The 15538-nt window shown below is 42.0% G+C and overlaps 1 protein-coding gene across 3 annotated transcripts in view; it reads left to right on the forward strand.

Annotated features, from left to right (window-relative positions):
* The window catches only part of phip (pleckstrin homology domain interacting protein), a 219148-nt gene that overhangs the window by 93641 nt on the left and 109969 nt on the right, over positions 1 to 15538 (forward strand). For all 3 annotated transcript variants that reach the window (XM_067984931.1, XM_067984932.1, XM_067984933.1), the window contains exons 12-14: positions 52 to 92; positions 3388 to 3486; positions 12898 to 13051. In XM_067984931.1, coding sequence (XP_067841032.1) covers positions 52 to 92; positions 3388 to 3486; positions 12898 to 13051 — 294 coding nt within the window. The remainder of the gene's footprint in view (positions 1 to 51; positions 93 to 3387; positions 3487 to 12897; positions 13052 to 15538) is intronic.

Raw genomic sequence — 15538 nt, forward strand, 5'->3', positions numbered from 1 at the left:
GCATAATGGTTACACTCATCTAATTTTATCTCCTGTCTACATTTTTGTTAGGACAAAGTTGACAGTATTCAGTTCTCCAACATGAGTGACAGGTAAGTGAAAGCAGCATGTTTTTTTTTTACTATCAGTGCAATTGCTGGAGATTGTTAGATTACATTTGTTAACTGATGACTTGGATTATGTTTGCTGATGCGGTGAACTTGAATGTTCTCAAATACTTCAAAACTTGTAAAAGTGTAAATTGATAGAATCATAGAATGTTACTGTTACAGCAGAGAAACAGGTCTCTCAGTCATTAAGTCTGCATTGCTGTTTTTTTTCACATAGAATCATAACATTTTACAACCCAAAAGAGAGCCACATAACATTTTACAACGCAAAATCGAGTCATTCGGCCCACCGTGACTGTGCCAGCTGTTTGCTAGAGCAACCCAAAACTAATCCCACTGCCCTCCTGTCTCCCCATACCCCTGTACTTCACACACCTTGAGCTACCCACTCTCTTGTACACTCTCCATACCCTTTAACATTCCTCTTTTTCAAGCAACTATCTAATTCCCTTCTAAAAGAGTTTATGAACTCTGCTTCAATAAGTTTTATGTAAGAAATCTTACAACACCAGGTTATAGTCCAACAGTTTTATTTGAAAATCACAAGCTTTCGGAGCTTACCTCCGAGGTAAGCTCCGAAAGCTTGTGATTTTCAAATAGAACTGTTGGACTATTACCTGGTGTTGTAAGATTGCTTACATTTGTCCACCCCAGTCCATCACCGGCATCTGCACATCATCAATAAGTTTTAAGCAGAGAATGCCACATACTAACAATCCTCCGTGTGAAGAATTTTTTCTAACCTCATCTTTATTCCTTTTTGTGATTATCATAAATTTGTGCTCTCTTATTACTGTATCATTAGCCAGTCGAAACAATATCACTATTTACCTCATCATACCCATTCAAAATCTTGATGGCCTCTATCAGGTCACTCCTTAACCTCCTCAGCTCGAGTGAAAAAAGCCCTAACTTCTCAAGTCTCTGTTCATAACTGTAACCCTCATCCTGGAGAACATCTCAGTAAATCTACACTGCACCTTTTCCATTGCTTTTATATAATTTCCTATAACAAGATGCTCAAAGTTGTACAAAATACACCAACTGAGGCATTGTACAAATTCAACATTACTTCTTCGCTTGCATATTTTGTGCCTCTTAATAGGAAACCAGGGATTCCATTTGCCATTTTTGTGGCCTTATCGACTTACGGTGGTACTTTTAATGAATGGCCCGTGTATCTGCACACAAAGGTCCCTCTGCACCTCTATTCCATTTAAAAGCTTATCCTTTCCCTATTCTTACTTTCAAAATGTATAATTTCACATCACATTTTTCTACATTGAGCTGCTCCTGCCCAGCCTACCTATATTCTCCTGCAATTTTTCATAATCATTACAATTTGCCATACCGCCCAATTTTGGATACTTCATGGTCACCGTGTCATGGTGGCTTCCCGCTCGCCACTCCCCCAACCAATTCATGCACCCCCATATCTAAGGAGGATTGAAAAATTATGGCCAGCACCTCTGCAATTTCCACCCATACTTCCTTCAGCAACTTAGGATGTATCCCATCTGGACCAGGTGACTTATCTACTTTAAGTACAGCCAGCCTTTCTAGTACCTCCTCTTTGTCAATTTTTAGCTCATCCAGTATCTCAACTACCTCCTCTTTTACTGTGACTTTAGCAGCATCTTCTTCCTTAGTAAAGGCAGATGCAAAATACTCATTTAGTACCTCAGCCATGTCCTCTGCCTTCATGCATAGATCTCTTTTTTTGGTCCCTAATCGGCCCCACCCGTCCTCTTACTACCCGTTTACTATTTATATGCCTATTGAAGACTTTTGGATTCCCTTTTATGTTAGCCGTCAGTCTATTCTCATACTCTCTCTTTTCCCCTCTTATTTTCTTTTTCACTTCTCCTCTGGTACTTTCTGTATTCAGCCTAGTTCTCACTTGTGTTATCAACCTGACATTTGTCATACTCCCCCTTTTTCTGCTTCATCTTACTCTCTATCTCTTTCGTAATCCAGGGAGCTCTGGCTTTGGTTGCCCTACCTTTCCCCCTCAATGGAATGCACCTAGACTACCCGAACCAGCTCCTCTTTAAAGGCCGCCCATTATTTGATTACAGTTTTGCCTGCAAATCTTTGATCCCAATTTTACCGGGCCAGATCTATTCTCAACCCACTGAAATTGGCCTTCCTCCAATTAAGTATTTTTACTCTAGATTGTTCAATGTCCTTTTCCATAATTAATCTAAACCTTATGATACCATGGTCACTGTTCCCTAAATGTTCCCCCACTGATCCTTGCTCCACTTGACCCACCTCATTTCCCAGAACCAGATCCAGCAATGCCTCCTTCCTCGTTGTGCTGGAAACATACTGATCAAAAAAGTTCTCCTGAACACCTCAGAAATTCCTCCCCCTCTTTGACCTTTACACTATTACTATCCCAATCTCTATTAGGATAGTTGAAGTCCCCCGTTATTACTACTGTATAGTTTTTGCACCTCTTTATAATTTCCCTACAAATTTGCTCCTCTATATCCTTGTCAGTAACTGGTGGCCTATAGAATACACCCAGTAGTGTAACCAAATAGATTCTGTCCTTGACAAGGACATCCTCTCTCTCCAGCACTGCAATATTCTCCTTAATCAATACTGCCAAACCCCACCCCCACTTTCTTTTTTTCCTCCTCTATCTTTCCTAAACACCATCTATACAGGAATATTTAGTACCCAATCCAGCCCTTTTTTGAGCTAGGTCTCCGTTATCGCCACTACATCATATTCCCATGTGGCTGTTTGCTCCTGCGGCTCACCAACCTTATTTACCACGTTTCATGCATTTACACACACGCATTCTAAACCTATCTTAGACCTTCTCATATTCTCTCTTAGTCTGAACCCACATAATACTATTAGTTGAAAGTTCCTTGAAATATAACTTCTATTTCTGTTCTGAGTTAGAGTTATAGATCCAAACGTTTCAAGAGGTTTACCTAATTTTGATATGTAATTCCTTTGAACTACATATGCTGATTTTTGAATATGTAGAGCCAGACCCAGTCTCACATGTCCTGTACACTTTGAAGGGTGATTAGGTATAATATTACTAGTTAAAATTCTACCCTATTTTACTTTTTGCATTCACTGCATTTATGATTATATTGCCTAGTTTTTTTCAACATAAAGTACAAGCATGTCTTTTGATAAGTTGTCTCAGTGAAAGGCAATCCAGAAGTTATCTTTGGACTATAAATTGACAGCTCTTTCTAACTGAAGAAGAACACGTGTAATTTTACATGACTCTTGACCCTGTTGGTAGGTTTGTTAGTGGAAGTCGTGATGGGACAGCAAGGATCTGGCAGTTTCGACGGCAAGAGTGGAAGAGCATTTTATTGGACATGGCTGTCAAGCCAGCTGGGTAAGCGACCAGCACTGTCTGCAACATCCAGCTTTTGTTCTTTGATGTTGCTCTGTAGTATAAAGAATTATTACCACAACACCCTGGACATTGATCTAGAAATAGTCTTTCTTTCGCAAACTGTGGCTGCAAAGTGTAAAAGTACTGGCAGCAACAAGAAAATGTATTATCAGTGTTGCTTAAAATGTTCCCTGCAAAGCAAGCACTGAAGAGCTTGCTGAGACAGGCTTTTGAATTTGGGTGGAGCTGGAGATGGGGGAGGTTCTGATTACGGAATATTGGAAATGATTCATTCAATGGGGGACAGCCAGTGATGTATTGGAGCCAAATAGAAACCAAGCCAGCATGTAGGAAAAGCCAAGAATGTGGATACAGCTCAGCAGGAACAAATTTTTGATTGTGTCCTAATTTTCTATAAACCAATATGTTTGATGGCATCATGCATCACCTGATGATAGTTGTTATGATGCTACTTCTTAGAATGAGCCAGTTCTTATTGCAATTGTTTTCTGCTCACTGAAGGTTTTGTCTTTAGTTGACTAATGGCAGATATTGAAACAACAGATACGCTGACCTGTTTTGTCTGTCACATTCATTGTAAAAAGTACATACCCAATTTGGCCTCAAATCTCCACATCGCTGCAATTACACTAAATAAAATCCAGATTTATTTAGCTGCTATTTGAATACCAGTAATGGTATTCAAACTTAAAAAAAACACTACCAACTTTCCAGATCTTAAACAAGATTTTGCATTAAATACCACAATACCAGGTACTAAATCTACCATTGTTTCTCAGTCCTCTAACCACTGATTCAAAGAGCAGTGTTTGCTCAGAGCCAAATGTAGAACTCCAAATGTAGAACTTGTCAAGTTCCTGTTCAAAGAACTGCTGTGAATCCATTCTCACCACATGTTTTCTTAGTCTGTTCCAAAGGGTGATGACCTGCTGTGAAAAGAAATACTTCCTGGCATCTAAATGAACTCTAGTCCCACCAACCCTATCCACCTCAAATAACCCATCCAACAGGCTTAATCTCATCATCCTTTCTAAAAACCTAAATCATATCCCCTCTAAGCCGTGTTTCTTTAATGTCGATATTCCTAACTGTTAACATCTATCCTGGTAACTAAGAGTTCTAAGGCTAGATGTCAATCTGGTAACCCTGCTTAGCACCTTCTCCAGAGCCTAAATATCCTTCACCATGCACTGGGACAGAATCTCGACAGAATACTTCCAAGTATTGGTGTACCAAAGCTGTGTATTGCCTAGGTATGGTGCTCCGTGTTTTATACTTAGCAGTCCTCTTAGTACACCCTAAAACTTATTTGCCTTCACTGTAGCCATCTCATACTGCGTGTGCATTTTTTACGAGTTGTCAACTATTACCCCCAGATCTTTCTATTGATCCACAGCCTTTAACAGGCATCCTTGCATTGTATAAACATGTCTGTAGTTTCTGCAACCAAATTGCATGACACTGCACTTGCCCATGTTGAAGGACATCTGCCACACACGGGGCCCATTCCCCTAACTTAGCTAAATCAGAAATGTTTCTCATTATTGCGCTGTCTTTGTTGTTTATTCAGCCATTATAATAGTTAGGAACAGGAGTAGGCGATTCAGTCCCTCGAGCCTGTTCTACCATTCCGTTAGATCATGGCTTATCAGCACCTCAACTCCATTTTCCCGCCTTTGCTCCATATCCCTTGATACCCTTACCTAACAAAAATCGATCATATTTAGTCAACAGCTTATGTTTCCTAAAGCATTTTATTGCAAAAGTTACTTTCTCAAATGTTTTTGGTTAACCTGAAATAATCTTTTTGTTCAGAAACATTAATGGTGCACATTTGCTGTAAATATTGTTTACCAAAAAAAATTGATACCAAATTTTGTCCCATATCTAGGCTCTTTTCTTTGTTTGGAAGGTTAGGATGATTCAGCGCACTATCTCTGATGGATGCTGGCATTATCATTTGTTGATTGATATCTCAGATGGGATGTAAATTGTGATTCATCCCTGGTCTAATTTTCTATCCCTCCCTGAAATGATCAAACTTAGTCGAGTGGAAGCTTGATGTGGATAATATGTTGAGTCTGAGATTTTAATTATAGACTTATAGTAAAGAGTTCAGTATTCTGGTGCTACAGTTGCCGTGCTGCAGTTCCTCTGTCTTGAAACATATTTATCCAGAAAAAAAAAGTATGTTCTTGTTGATGGAATGACATTTTAGTTGAGACTTTTCCTCTCTACATTAGTCCAAGAAAATCAATTAAGGCCGCTCACTTTAGTTGATTCCGAGGTCTCACAGAACAGTACCATTAATGATATATTATGATGATATGAGTCTATGAATGCAGTTATACTGACACTTTTGCATTTCCACTTGGTAACGACCCAAAAGCGACCATTCAGCTCCAGACTCTGAAAGGCAAGGGTGTGAGATGGGCATGTCAGAAACTGTAATAGAGCTTATTTAAATACCTTGTGAAAGCAGATGCTCCTGCTGCACTTTCAGTACATTTAAAATTTACTGGCAAAAAATAAACATGTGCAAATTTCTTCCTGGCTAGAAGAAATCACATTTGCACCGAGGTAGTATAAATAAGTCGTTGCTGACTGGGAATTACATAGAATGTACAGCACCATCACCAAGAGTGGCTCGGTAGCACCACTACTGACCGAGTCCTGAAGGACATAGCTGCCAGACGGGGCCTGCGGCAGGTGGTGAGCGAACCAACATGAGGGAAAAACTTAGTTGACCTCGTCCTCACCAATCTACCTGTCGCAGATGCATCTATCCATGACAGTATTGGTAGGAGTGACCACCGCACAGTCCTCGTGGAAATGAAGTCCCTTCTTCGCACTGAGGACACCATCCAACCTGTTGTGTGGCACTACCACCGTGCTAAATGGGATAGATTCAGAACAGATCTAGCAGCTCAAAACTGAGCATCTATGAGGCGCTGTGGGCCATCAGCAGCAGCAGAATTGTATTCCAGCACAATCTGTAACCTCATGTCCCGGCATAATCCTCACTCTACCATTACCAACAAGCCAGGGGATCAACCCTGGTTCAATGAGGAGTGTAGAAGAGCATGCCACGAGTGGCACCAGGCGTACCTAAGAATGAGGTGCCAACCTGGTGAAGCTACAACTCAGGACTACATGCATGCTAAACGGCGGAAGCAACATGCTATAGACAGAGCTAAGCGATTCCCCAACCAACGGATCAGATCAAAGCTCTGCAGTCCTGCCACATCCAGTCGTGAATGGTGGTGGACAATTAAACAACTAATGGGAGGAGGAGGCTCTGTAAACATCCCCATCCTCAATGATGGCGGAGTCCAGCACGTGAGTGCAAAAGTCAAGGCTGAAGCGTTTGCAACCATCTTCAGCCAGAAGTGCCGAGTGGATGATCCATCTCTGCTGCCTCCCATTATCCCCACCATCACAGAAGCCAGCCTTCAGCCAATTCGATTCACTCCACTTGATATCAAGAAACGGCTGAGTGCACTGGATACAGAAAAGGCTATGGGCCCCGACAACATCCCAGCTGTAGTGCTGAAGCCTTGTGCTCCAGAACTAGCTGCGCCTCTAGCCAAGCTGTTCCAGTACAGCTACAACACTGGCATCTACCCGACAATGTGGAAAGCTGCCCAGGTATGTCCTGTCCACAAAAAGCAGGACAAATCCAATCCGGCCAATTACCGCCCCATCAGTCTACTCTCGATCATCAGCAAAGTGATGGAAGGTGTCGTCGACAGTGCTATCAAGCGGCACTTACTCACCAATAACCTGCTCTCTGATGCTCAGTTTGGGTTCCGCCAGGACCACTCAGCTCCAGACCTCATTACAGCCTTGGCCCAAACATGGACAAAAGAGCTGAATTCCAGAGGTGAGGTGAGAGTGACTGCCCTTGACATCAAGGCAGCATTTGACCGAGTGTGGCACGAAGGAGCCCTAGTAAAATTGAAGTCAATGGGAATCAGGGGGAAAACTCTCCAGTGGCTGGAGTCATACCTAGCACAAAGGAAGATGGTAGTGGTTGTTGGAGGCCAATCATCTCAGCCCCAGGATATTGCTGCAGGAGTTCCTCAAGGCAGTGTCCGAGGCCTAACCATCTTCAGCTGCTTCATCAATGACCTTCCCTCCATCATAAGGTCAGAAATGGGGATGTTCACTGATGATTGCACAGTCTTCAGTTCCATTCTCAACCCTTCAGATAATGAAGCAGTCCAAGCCCACAAGCAGCAAGACCTGGACAACATCCAGGCTTGGGCTCATAAGTGGCAAGTAACATTCGCACCAGACAAGTGCCAGGCAATGACCATCTCCAACATGAGAGAGGCTAACCACCTCTCCTTGACATTCAATGGCATTACCATCGCCGAATCCCCCACCATCAACATCCTGGGGGTCACCGTTGACCAGAAACTTAACTGGACCGGCCATATAAATACTGTGGCCACAAGAGCAGGGCAGAGGCTGGGTATACTGCGGCGAGTGACTCACCTCCTGACTCCCCGAAGCCTTTCCACCATCTACAAGGCACAAGTCAGGAGTGTGATGGAACATTCTCCACTTGCCTGGATGAGTGCAGCTCCAACAACACTCAAGAAGCTCGACACCATCCAGGACAAAGCAGCCCGCTTGATTGGCTCCCCATCCACCACCCTAAACATTCACTCTCTTGACCAACGGCGCACAGTGGCTGCAGTGTGTACCATCCACAGGATGCACTGCAGCAACTCGCCAAGGCTTCCTCAACAGCAGCTCCCAAACCCGCGACCCCTACCACCTAGAAGGACAAGAGCAGCAGGTACATGGGAACAACACCACCTGCACGTTCCCCTCCAAGTCACACACCATCCCGACTTGGAAATATATCACCGTTCCTTCATCGTCGCTGGGTCAAAATCCTGGAACTCCCTTCCTAACAGCACTGTGGGAGAACATTCACCACACGGACTGCAGCGGTTCAAGGCGGCGGCTCACCACCACCTTCTCAAGGGCAATTAGGGATGGGCGATAAATGCCGGCCTCGCCAGCGACGCCCACATCCCGTGAACGAATATATAAAAAAACACAGATAGGCCATTTGGCCCAACAGGTCAATGCCAGTGTTTATGTTCCACATGAGCTTCTTCCCATCCATCGTCATCTAACCCTATCAGCATATCCTTCTATTCCTTTCTCCCTCATGTGTTTATCTAGCTTCCCCTTAAATGCATCTATGCTAGTTGCCTCAACTTCCCCTTGTGGTAGCAAGTTCCACATTCTCACCACTCTCTGGGTAAAGATGTTTCTCCTGATTTCCCTATTGGATTTATTAGTGACTATCTTGTATTTATGGCTTCTGGTTCTGGTCTCCCCGCAAGTGGAAAATATTTTCTCTACGTCTACCCTATCAAACCCTTTCATAATCTTAAAGACCCCTATGTCAGGTCACCCCTCAGCCTTCTCTTTTCTAGAGAAAAGAGCCCCAGCCTGTTTAGTGTTTTTCTCATTTCTGGCATCATCCTAGTTAATCTTTTTGTACCTTCTCCAGCGCCTCTATATCCTCTTTATAATATGGAGTCCAGAACTGTTCACAGTACTCCAAGTGTGGTCTAACCAAGGTTCTATACAAGTTTAACATAATTTCCCTGCTTTTCAATTCTATCCCTCTAGAAATGAATTCCAGTGCTTTGTTGCATTTTTTATGGCCTTATTAACTTGCGTCGTTACTTTTAGTGATTTGTTTATCTGTACCCCAGATCCCTTTGCTCCTCTACCCCATTTAGACCCTTATTTTCCCAGGAGTATGTGGCCACCTTATTCTTCCGAACAAAATATACCACCTCACACTTAATCAATATTGAAATTCATTTGGAATAGATACTGTAGCTACTGATTTGAAACTAACCTCAGGTTAACAGGCTTTAGAGGTTCTTAGACTAACATAGGGGGAGGGGGGTGAGGAAGGACCTTTGACATGATTAGACATAGAAACATAGAAAATAGGAGCAGGTCCTTCGAGCCTGCTCCGCCATTCAATATGATCATGGCTGATCCTCTTTCTCAATACCATATTCCCGCACTCTCCCCATACTCCTTGATGCCTTTTGTGTCTAGAAATCTATCTAGCTCCTTCTTAAATATATTCAGTGACTTGGCCTCCATAATCTTCTGTGGTAGAGAATTCCACAGGTTCACCACCCTCTGAGTGAAGAAATTTCTTCTCATCTCAGTCCTAAATGTCCTACCCAGTATCCTAAGATTGTGACCCCTGGTTCTGGACTCCCCAGCCAGGGGAAATGTCCTCCCTGCATCCAGTCTGTCTAGCCCTGTCAGAATTTTATATGTTTCAATGAGATCCCCTCTCATTCTTCTAAACTCGAGTGAATACAGGCCGAGTGGACCCAATCTCTCCTGACAGTCCTGCCATCCCAGGAATCAGTCTGGCGAACCTTCGCTGCACTCCCTCTATGGCAAGTATATCCTTTCTTAGGTAAGGAGACCAAAACTGCACACAATACTCAAGGTGTGGTCTCACCAAGGCCCTGTATAACTGCAGTAAGACATCCTTGCTCCTGTATCAAATCCTCTTGCAATGAAGGCCAACATACCATTTGCCTTCCTAACTGCTTGCTGCACCTGCATGTTTGCTTTCAGTGACTGGTATACAAGGACACCCTGGTCCCTTTGTACATTAACATTTCCCAATCTATCACCATTTAAATAATATTCTGCCTTTCTGTTTTTCCTTCCGAAGAGGATAACTTCACATTTATCCACATAAAACTGCATCTGCCATGTATTTGCCCACTCACTCAACTTGTCTAAATCGCCTTGAAGCTCCTTTGCATCCTCCTCACAACTCACAATCCCACCTAGTTTTGTGTCGTCAGCAAACTTGGAAATATTACATTTGGTTCTCTCATCCAAATCATTGACATATATTGTGAATAGCTGGGGCCCAGGCACTGATCCCTGCAGTACCCCGCTGGTCACTGCCTGCAACCCCGAAAAAGACCGATTTATCCCTACTCTCTGTTTCCTGTCTGTTAACCAATTTTCAGTCCATGCCAGTATATTACCCCCCAATCCCATGTGCTTTAATTTTGCACACTAACCTCTTGTGTGGGACTTTTATCAAAGGCTTTCTGAAAATCCAAATAAACTACATCCACTGGCTCTCCCTTATCTATTCTACCAGTTACATCCTCAAAAAACTCCAGTCGGCTTGTCAAACATAATTTCCCTTTCATAAATCAACGTTGACTTTGTCTAATCCCATTGATATTTTCTAAATGTCCCGTTATCACATCCTTTATAATAGACTCTAGCATTTTCCCTACTACTGATGTTAGGCTAACTGGTCTGTAGTTCCCTGTTTTCTCTCCCTCATTTTTTAAATAGTGGGGTTACATTTGCCACCCTTCAATCTGTAGGAACTGTTCCATTATCTATAGAATTTTGGAAGATAACAACTAATGCATCCACTATTTCCATGGCTACCTCTTTTAATACTCTGGGATGCAGATCATCAGGCCCTGGGGACTTATCGGCTTTCAGTCCCATTAATTTTTCCAGCACTACTTTTTTTACTAATACTAATTTCCTTTAATTCTTCCTTCTCACTCGTTCCTTGGTTCCCTAGCGTTTCTGAGAAGTTATATGTGTCTTCCATGAAGACAGAATGAAAGTATTTGTTTAATTGCTCTGCCATTTCCTTGTACCCCATTATAAATTCTCCCGTTTCTGACTGTAAGGGACCTACATTTGTCTTCACTAATCTTTTTTTTTACATACTTGTAGAAGCTTTTACAGACCGCTTTTATGTTCCTTTCAACTTTACTCTATTTTTCCCCTCTTAATCAATCTCTTGGTCCTTTTTTGCTGAATTCTCATTCTCTGGGTCCTTTTTTGCTGAATTCATGATTGTCTTAACAGATATGGCCTATTTAGATCGCACAGTGGTGTATGTTGAACATTAGATGCTGTCAAGTGTATCTTGATGGGCACTACAGGCAGGCAGTGCACCATCTTATTAAATTCAAATGTGTCTTTTAGACAAATGGCGATGCACCATTAGTACAACTAATTGGGTGTATATAAAAAATTTGTAGAAACAAAGGTATTCAGATTGTTATTGACTGCATTGTAGATGAATGCCAGGTACATCTTGCTACACTTCCAAGGTACTGTGACTAAACTGTTGCTTGATTTCTATGGGCACCTTACATAGGCTTGCTATAAGTTTAGCACACATTTCAGAAATGTGTACATCTTAATGCTTTATTCACTTAGAAATGAGATTTTAAAAAATGACTGAATTATTACTAATTAAGTGTCAAGTGTTCGAATCTAAGTTAGAGCTAATTGCAAGGAGTATATACAATTTTTTTCCCTCTCCTGAATCAGGCTACTTTAATCTGAATTTTAGTGGGGGAGGTAGAGGATTTGCGATAGAAGTTGAAAGTGCAGTAAGAATTCATTTGAGAAATGTGATATATTTAACAATTTACAAGTATATCAGCTTATTTCTGAGTCAGAAGGTTGTGGGTTCAAGTCTCAGTCCAGAGACTTGAGCCCATAATTTAGGCCAACACTCCTGGTGCCAGTACTGAGGGGGTGCTGCACTGTCGGAGGTGCCGTTTTTCGGATGAGATGTTAAACCGAGGCCCCATATGATCTCTCAGGTGGACGTAAAAGATCCCATGGCCGCTATTGGAAGAAGAGCAGGAGAGTTCTCCCCCGGCGTTCTGGAGCCAATATATATCCCTCAACTAACACTACTAGAACAGATTACCTGGTCATTATCACATTGCTGTTCATGGGATCTTGCTGTGCACATGTTTCCTACATTACAACAGTGACTACACTTCAAAAGTACCTCATTGGCTGTAAAGCGCTTTGGGACGTCCGGAAGTCATGAGAGGCGCTATATAAACGCAAGTTCTTTCTTTATCTCAGTCGGTAGCACTCTTGCCACAGGGTCGGTAGGTTGTGGGTTCGAGTCCCATGCCAGGGATTTGAATTCATAATCTTAACTGACACTCCAGTGCTGTACCGAGTGAATGCTAAGTTATTAGGGGTGCCCTCCTTTGGTCCTGTCTCCTTGTTTCAGTGGTTCATTCACCATCCAATGCAGAATTTTGAAGAATAAAGAATTCTCTTGGTGTCCTGGTATACCAATATCACCAAAAACAGTTACATTAGTTATATATCATTGCTATTTGCGATACCTTGCTAACATTTACTGGAGTTCGAAGAATTTATCATACGTGAAGCACTTTTGAGACATTTCTGAGATATGATAAGGCGCTAAATAAATTCAAGTTTTAAATTTTGAGAAGATTAATTTTATTTTACTTTTAGAGAGAACGTTACTAATGTAAAATGTTCTTGTTCTTAAAGGTATAATCCACAAGGATTAGAAGACAAAGTGAACAAACTGAAAGTAACCATGGTGGCATGGGATCGTCACGACAACACTGTTATTACAGCAGTCAATAACCTTACACTGAAGGTTTGGAATTCTTGCACTGGTCAGCTCATACATGTTCTGATGGTAAGAAGCTGCATTATTAATTTTGAGTAGCCTAATCTAGGACATCACCAGAATTTTTCAGTTAGTGTTACAGAATAAAGAATACCTTCTTCCTCTCCATGACAAAGAGTAAAGCCATTTGTCGTATAGGGCAAGTATTTTTAAAAAAAACATTTTTCTCCCTTTTTCTACCTTCCTCTCCTACATTTGCTGGCTCGTACTGACAACTCTTTAGTATCCTTCCAAAGTGGCTGCTCTTCATGTTTGTGCCCAGGCAGAGTAATGATGGTAGACATCGCAGCCAAGTCTGATTCTGTCCATGGGTGCACTTCTCAGCAAAGACACTGGCTAGCAATCAAGAATGGGGATCTCAGCTCTTTTCTTTCCTTCACCTCAGCCAAAGGACACTGAAGTCAGATATACCGTCCCCATCACTACCTTGCAGGACTCAGTGGTGGTGTTAAGACTAGTGATCAAATTTAGACTCTTTAGCTCAGCAGCACACCATACATTTAAGAAAGGAATCTATTCCTTTTATACTCTTTTTTTTAAAAAAAGTTTTAAAAATTTCTACAAAACCATATTATTTGTGATGGTCATTATTAATAATTTTCTTTATTCACCTAGAAGTTTATCCACAACTGAAATAGACAAATTGGGCTTCAAGTTCCTGGCTTATTTATTTTTCCTATTTTCAGTAGAGGTGTAATATTTGCCGCACTCCAATCATTTGGCCCAATTCCCATTTCCAAAGATTTTTTAATACAGAGTCCTTTTGAATATTAACCTCTAATAGTTGCTCATTCAGAACCATTTTTGATACTCTTATAAGCCTACTTTCATCTTCTGTAAAAGCATCTCTGTCATTCTGTCACTCTCAAGTACAAGATGACCCCCTTCACCTCCAAGTGGTCCCATCACTTTTTTTTGCTATCCTTTTATTCCTTATGTACTTTGCTTTTTCTTTTTCCATTGACCTCAATTTTTTTTCATATTCCCTCAGCCTTCCTAATCTCTCTTTCTATTCCTTTTATAATCCTCATAGTTTTCTGCAGTTTTGGTCATTCTGACTTATCCATAACTTGATGTCAGATGGGCACTCTCAAAGAACAGAGATAGTCATGAAATCAAAGGTGGGTTTGGATAGGTAAAGTTGGGTGTCTTCACCATATATATGGAAGCTGACTCCGTGCCTATGAATAATGTCTCTGAGGGGCAGTATGTAAATAAGGAAAAGAACGAGGGCAAGGATGGAACCTTGTGGTACGCCAATGTTCGGAGGTGGGAGGGGGAGCCATTGCTGAAGATGCGCAGAGTACATTGGGATAGGTAGGAAAGGCAAACAGGGGCAGTTTACTGGAGGTGAACCATGGAGAAAGGTTGGTAGAAAAGGATGGAGAGGTCGAATGTGTTCAATGCAGGAAGGTCGAAGAGGACAGAGAAGGATAATGCATCATGATTGCAGTCACAGAGGATATCATGGTATGTTACAGCACAGAAGGAGGCCGTTCAGCCCATTGTGCCTGTCCTGGCGCTTTGAAAGAGCTATCCAATTAGTCCCATTCCCTTGCTCTTTCCCCATAGCCTTATAAATTTTTTCCCTTCAAGTATTTATCCAATTCTCTTTTTAAAGTTAGTACTGAATCTGCTTCCACCAGCCTTTCAGGCAGTGCATTCTAGATCATAACAACTCTCTGTGTCGCCTTTAGTTCTTTTGCCAATCACTTTAAATCTGCATCCTCTGGTTACCGACCCTTCTGTCACTGGAAACAGTTTCTCCTTATTTACTCTATCAAAACTGTTCATGATTTTGAACACCTCTATCAAATCTCCTCTTAACCTTCTCTGCTCTATGGAGAACAACCCCAGCTTCTCCAGTCTCTCCATGTAACTGAAGACCCTTATCCTTGGTATCTTTTAAAAAATTTGTTCATGGGATGTGGGCGTCGCTGGCAAGGCCGACATTTATTGCCCATCCCTAATTACCCTTGAGCAGGTGGTGGTGATGAATCTCTAATAAATCTCTTCTGCACCCTTTCTAAAGCCTTGACATCCTTAAGTGTGGTGCCCAGAATTGAACACAATACTCCAGCTGAGGCCTAACCAGTGTTTCATTGGTGATTTTGACCAGGGCTATTTTGGTGCTGTGGGCAGGATTGAAGGGATTTGAAGGAGTTTTGGGAGAAGTGAGCATGGTTACTGGTTAGTGACAACGAATTCGAGGAGCTTAAAGTGGAAAGGGAGACTAGGTATCGGATGATAGTTGGAGGACTACGGGTAGATTTTTTTCAGGAGGGGTGTGATGATAGCAGTTTTTAAGGGGAGGGGACCATTGCCTGTGCTAAGGGAAGTGTTTATGATGTTGGCCAAGATTGGGATAAGGAGAAGTAGTTAAGTGGTCAGGATTTGGGTGGGAAGGGAATCGAGAAAGTAGGACGTAAACCTTATGAAGGAAATTGACCTGGTGTGGGTGCTGAAGGGGCAAAATTGAAAAGAGATGGGGGGAAA

The sequence above is a fragment of the Heptranchias perlo genome, chromosome 5, assembly GCF_035084215.1.
Source record: "Heptranchias perlo isolate sHepPer1 chromosome 5, sHepPer1.hap1, whole genome shotgun sequence".
Lineage (NCBI taxonomy): Eukaryota > Metazoa > Chordata > Chondrichthyes > Hexanchiformes > Hexanchidae > Heptranchias > Heptranchias perlo.